Genomic DNA, 6607 nt, shown 5'->3' on the forward strand with positions numbered 1-6607 from the left:
TTTGTTTCTGCTTTTATCTCTGAGTTTTATCAAACTTTCAATCTGCTTAAAAATTTAAATCATAAAGGCTAGAAGATACTGAAAAATCTAAGATTAATGATGAGAATACTTTTAAATATTGATTACACTTGTGACTTAAAAATGAGTTTCCTGTTTTAGTTTTGAAGTAAGAAAGGATCAAAAAATTTTTACTTTTGCTTACTATGGCAATTTTACCTTGAATTTCTAATGAAATAGTCTATAACATCCTATTTATTTATTTCAATTATTATAATCAATGTTACTTATATAAAAATATATTACTAATCTATAGTATGCTCTTTAATGTGTGTATGAGTATGACATTACAATAATTATATCTAGCAAGTGATCTTTAATAAATATTGAGTTTTGTATGAATTTGTATTTTCATTACTGGAAGCAATAGGAAAAAAAATCTATCAACATCAAAGAGTCACATTTAAAGTGTGCAACTCATGGCTTTAGAGATGGATGGCTCAGTGGTTAAGAACATTGTCATTCTTTTTTAAAATAATTTTATTTTCCATGTTCATTGGTGTTTTGGCTGCAGGTATGTCTGTGTGAAGGTGTCCAATCTCTGGAACTGGTGTTAATACAGGTGTGAGCTGCCATGGTAGAGAATTAAACCATGATCTTCTGGGAGAGCAGCTGGTGTTCTTGACTGCTAAGCCATCTCTCTAGTCCCAGCATTGCTATTTTTGAAGGTGACCTATAGAAGCTTGTGTTCTTATGCTAATTATGCTACCCGAAATCCTGTTTGCAGTATCCCGCAGGTGGAGCTAAAGGAAGCCTGCCCCCAGTTGGTTTTTGACTGGTAAATAAAGTCAACGACTGGGCAAAGAGAGGAGGTAGGACTCCTGGGAAGGGATTGAGGAAAGAGGAACAGGGATTCTGTAGTAACAAGAGCATAGGAGAAGTACCACTCCAGAAAGGTGCGGGAGAGTGAGACAGCCAAATGTAGGTTCAGGGAGAAAGTGGCCCCAGGAAGGTTGCCCAACAGGGTCCAGGGCAGTAATGATAAAATGTAGATTTAGTAAGTATTAACTCAGGTATATCAGAGAGGAGTGTGTGTTAGCCACATGGAGTTAGGGAGTGGCCCAGCCTTTGAGCTGTTTAAGGTATTTAAAATATATAGCTGTGTATATATGTCTTTTTCTGGAATCCAGATCATTGGGGCAGCAGCAAGAAGTGTGCACATGTACCAGCTGGAATTAACATAATACTTTATAGAGTTAGCATAATACAGAAACAGTGACCCAGGTTCAGTTTCCAGCAATCTTATTGAAGCCCGCAATCATCTGCAATTACAGTTCCAGCCTGCCTTGTGCCACCTTGACCTTTGTCAATACTATGTAAGCAGAAGATACACATAAGAACACACAGGCAGACCAAACATCAATATAAATAAAATAAAATTAATAAATATTTTATAAGTTAAAAACATAAACATAAAGTATACAATTAAAAGGACTTCTACAATCTTTATAATTCTGATGAAAGAATCACTATAGAATGAAAGTTGTGGCAAACCAACCGAACTTTTTAAACTATTTCAAGAATATTTGTTGATTGCTATGCATGCCATTTATACTTTTGTAATTCAAAAGTATGAAAACATTTTTGAAAGTTAACTTTATAAAATACAAACAAAGCGTTGTCTGTTTTAAAATATTTGCCTTGAAAACAAAATTACAAATTTGTATACCAAACAGGCATAAGAGCTGGGGAGGTGGGTATGCTCAAACCCTGGCATGTCTGAGATCTGAGACAGCAGGATTGAAGCTGCCTTCTTCTTGCCTGCTCTGAAAAATTAACCATAATGCCCAATTGAGAGGACCTTAGGCAGTCAGTCACAGAAGGCAGCTCCTAGAATGCCTCTCCATGCTAACAAAGCGTCTCACTAACCTTAGCCTTCAGCTCATGACCTTCCCTTCCTGGAGAGTCTCAAGCTCTTCCCCCAGATTTTATATTCCCTGGGTCATCCCTAATAAAGTGTGCATTTATATTGAGAACCAATAAGAAACATGAACAAGCTAAGGTCTCAGAGCACTGCTTTGTCAGAGATGGCAAGTGAGAAAATTTGCCTTTGCCTAAATAAGACTACAGAAGAAGGCTTTCTCTCTTCTACCACAACTGAGGCTCTCAGCACTAGTTCTCAGTTGAATTGGATCTTGTTCATCTGGGGCCATACTCTCCCCTTCAGGTCTAGCATGCAATGGCATTCTTGGGCCATGAAGGGAGATGGGGATGCCCTGCCCCCTGCTGTCCCCGACTTCCTCTCTAGGCAGTAAATTGAAGGTGCCCATATACCCCCAAGAGCAGACTTCATTTATCTCAGACCAAACTTTCATCTTTCTGTTCTGGTGAACAGCAATGCTCTGATACCCTGAATGGGGTTTCAGACTCTGCCTCCTTTCTGAACTGGTGTATTGGCAGTACACAGACACAGCTGGCTCAGGAAGACTGAAGCAGGGACCCACATCAATGACACAAATAAACATTGTACACTACCCATTACAGCTGAAAGATTGAGCTGTCCTCTATCTAATCTTCCATGATAGATTTTTTTGAAAGAAAACACTGGTTTATCAACATTTACAATTCTAATAGTCAACACACATATGTGAATTTTGTCTATAAAAATAATGTCACAAAATTAACATAAGGCCAACATTAATATTTATCTTAAGATTATAAAAGATTATGGCATAATAACAGACAAAAATAGGAATATAATCATCATATGAAACATTTTAATCATAAAAATTACTGAAAGCCATCAAAACAGCTCCTGTCACATTTGATATTATAATGCAGTACTTCACTATTTAAATATTAAATCTCCTTACCATGGTGTAGCTGTGTGCCACCTTCATTAATTCAATACATCCTTGAGCATCTGCAAATGCGCGTATTCCTAAACAGTTGGATGGGTGCAGAAGTTTCATGAGGAAGTGACAACACACTTCGACCACTTGAGGGAGCTGGAGAAGGCACGCTGCTGCAAGAAGGTTTTCAATAGTGTCTTCTTTTAATTCCAAGCAACCTAAAGTGCAACCAAAAACAAAACAAAAACCAAACAAAACCATATGTTACTGTTTTTTTGTTTTTTCAGCATTTCTCACATGGTTAATGTAATAACTAGTTGAATCTTTTCCTCCCTTGGAATGTTTGACTATCCTGATAAGGTAGTCTTATGCAGGCAACATAGTTACTCTGGACTGATATGCACAACAGCACAAAAACAACTAACATTCTTTAAGAGGTATTTTCAATAATATTTTCCTAAGGATCGACAATATTTCACCTAATATATGAAAGATATTTGAAGTTCTTGTTATAGGGCTGTCAACTACAGGGAAGGTTATATATTAAAACATCTAACACACTTAACCTGCCTTTGATCTATGCATGCCCTCTTCTCCTAGCTGTTATAAGTTATAAGTGAACCTACATAGATGGGGCATGTAAAATACAAGACAGACCTCTACTATGAATCAAAACCTGGATAGTGTAGTGCACACTGGAATCACTATCTTAAATAAATGTTATTAAATAGCATATGTAATAAAATAAATGTTTAAATATGCATATATAAGAATTCATAAAATATATACCCATATTTTCAAAAATAAATTTAAAGTAATGAAAATAATAAGGACATCTTGAAATCTATAATAAGGCACTAATAATCGAGTCTAATGTTTTAATTAACTCTAGGTCAAACTTTATAGTAACATACAAGTCTAAAAAATACTGCTATTATATAAATATCTTTGGGTAAATATTTTCTAAATTATTTAATAAATTGATCGAAAAGTGGATATGAACCTAGAGCTCCTTGGGACTAAGCCACCTATCAAAGAAAACACATGGTGGGACTTGTGGCTCTAGCTGCATATGTAGTAGAGGATGGCCTAGTCAGTCATCAATGGGAGGAGAGGCCCTAGGTCCTGTAAAGGTTCTATGCCTCTGTATAGGGGAATGCAAGGGCCAGGAATGGGAATGTGTAGATTGGTGAGCAGGGGAAGGGAGAAGGAGGAGGGGATTTTTGGAGAGGAAACTAGGAAAGGAGATAACATTTGAACTGTGAATAAAGAAAATATCCAATAAAAAAATGAAAAAAGAAAAGAAAAAAATGTTTTAAAATGTAGAAACTTATTTTCTAAACAAAGATGTTCAAATCAGATAAATGTTGATAGTATGTGTTTAATATACTATGTGTTTAATAGTATAACTCTGATTCTTTGATTTGAAATAGCAAAGAGATAAATAGCTTTAATTGTGCATTCTACCAGTAGAGTTCCTGCAGAATTAGTACAGCAGGCTTGGCTTACTATTTGCGAGAAGAAGTACTTTCCAGAATTATTCTTGGCCTCAGTCTGAGAACTTTGGCTCAGAAGGATAGAAACTACGGAACTTTCACACATAGAGAGAGTACACATTTCCTTCTGCATGTCTGGAACATTTGTACATAGTCATCAGAGGTTGCCTAGGTGACCAGCCTCTGGTACAAAACTTCTAGTTACTGAGTCAGTATTGAGCCTCCCTGTCCAGTAAGACTTTACATATTTTATCATGAAGGACTATACTGAGTCACTCAGGCTTGCACTGGTTGAGAGCTCATGCTCTCTGAGTTTATCTGATGGGTCTTTGTCTCTTTCTCAGTGTGCTCTATGTTCTTTTTGTCATAATAAACTATTGCCATGGATTGGTAGTTCAATAAGCAAGATCTGTTCTTTTGTGAGCCACTGTATTCAGATATAAGTTTTGGAAATTTCTATCTATAATATTCTGACCATAAAAGTTGGAGTTTTGAGCTTACAACACAAAGGTGTTAGTGTTTCAATCATCCCAAATTATATTAACATCCATTCTAATTATATTCAACATTCTGGAAACATTTTAATAAAAATGTAAAATAAAAATCTATTATTGTTATGAGTATGTAATGAACCCAGGCAATCCAAAAATTAAACAACAACAAACAAACAAATGAAAACCACTTATAGACTTAGTACAAAGCAAGTATAATTAAACTGAGTAAGACTGCTCCTAACAAACACAAACAGAAGGGAAATGAACAAAATATCTGTAAATAAGAACATACAAAATCATATAAAATTACATAGAAAGCTGTGGAAGTTAGTTGAAAGGAAGACTGAACAATTAAATAATCATGAACAAACCATGTAATGCACTTTATAAACCTTATAATATATAAAATTTACTCAAGAAAGATTACAGGCATACAAGTTAATCCCTGATTATAAATCTACTTTAAAAATATGAGAAAATCCTTGTGACCTTAAGTCAATGAAATATGTTAGGTAAATATCAAAGTATAATCTTATAAGAACAGAAGAAATTTGACTACATGCTTTTTATTTCAAGAGACACTCTCTGAGAAATGGAAAGTTGGGCCTTCTATTAGGAAGGTACCTACAAATCATATACCTGATAGATGAGTGTATATTGTATTTAGATCTCAAAAATCTAATAATCAGAATAAAAGAATGCAAAGGATTCTAAATTTCCTTTTTACACATATGCTATGGATCACTACGGACCTAAAGGCCAAAGTTAAAAAAAAATCCTGTGACAGAACTGAACCAGGAAACACATGGCCTCTGAAGTTACTGTGCTACCCAGTGCTTGATGTGTAGGAGATAAAAGGACTCTAAAAGTGTATGACTTAAAAGAGACAAAAGTAATTCTCACTCTCAAAGGATCCAAGTGTCAAAACTCAAAAGCTCATGAGGAAACCTAGAGTGGAGGAAGGTGACCAACACCCTGGACAGTCTGAGCACAAATTCACTGTTGGTGATGTGAAATTAACTCCACACTATATATGATAGCATGAGATAAATTTTTTAAGAAAAAAAATGATAAGGCCCTCAAAGAAACAAAGGAATAACAGTTGAAATGATCTCAGGATAGCCAAAAAGCACAAACAATAAAGTAACAACTGAATATGACAATGAGAATAATAAGGAAACACATTTGAAATGGAGTGGCATAAAGGAACAGAAATATGAAGAGTAATAAAGGTTCGTGGAGAATTAAGAGGCTCAAACATCACTTCATAATTGTTGACCAAGAGAAAGAAAGAAGGAAAGAAAGAAAGAAAGAAAGAAAGAAAGAAAGAAAGAAAGAAAGAAAGAAAGAAAGAAGGGAGGGAGGGAGGGAGGGAGGGAAGAAAGGAAGAAAGAAAGAAAGAAAGAAAGAAAGAAAGAAAGAAAGAAAGAAAGAAAGAAAGAAAGAAGGAAAGACACAAGTCAATGTCAGAGAAGTTTCCACACTTATAAAACAATTCCTTTTTTTTTACTAAAAATACTTAACTGGCAATAAAATTAGTAAATCCCTAACTCAAGAAATGGATGTCCTTTGCTCACCTATTGAGCATGAGCAACCTCTCTCATTAGTCTGTCACAGTCACTTCTGTCCTCTATCCTTGGATTACAGCAGGTTCTCTTTCAATGCCTTTCTTCTTCTTCTTCTCCTTCTCCTTCTCCTTCTCCTTCTCCTTCTCCTTCTCCTTCTCCTTCTCCTTCTCCTTCTCCTTCTCCTTCTCCTTCTCCTTCTC

At 35.4% G+C, this 6607-nt stretch overlaps 1 protein-coding gene across 1 annotated transcript in view; it reads right to left on the bottom strand.

The window, feature by feature from the left end:
* Positions 1 to 6607, bottom strand: part of Klhl1 (kelch like family member 1) — a 363866-nt gene that overhangs the window by 213153 nt on the left and 144106 nt on the right. The window contains exon 4 of the mRNA XM_021203301.1: positions 2871 to 3067. Within this exon, the coding sequence (XP_021058960.1) occupies positions 2871 to 3067 (197 nt within the window). The remainder of the gene's footprint in view (positions 1 to 2870; positions 3068 to 6607) is intronic.

The sequence above is a fragment of the Mus pahari genome, chromosome 8 (assembly GCF_900095145.1).
Source record: "Mus pahari chromosome 8, PAHARI_EIJ_v1.1, whole genome shotgun sequence".
NCBI lineage: Eukaryota > Metazoa > Chordata > Mammalia > Rodentia > Muridae > Mus > Mus pahari.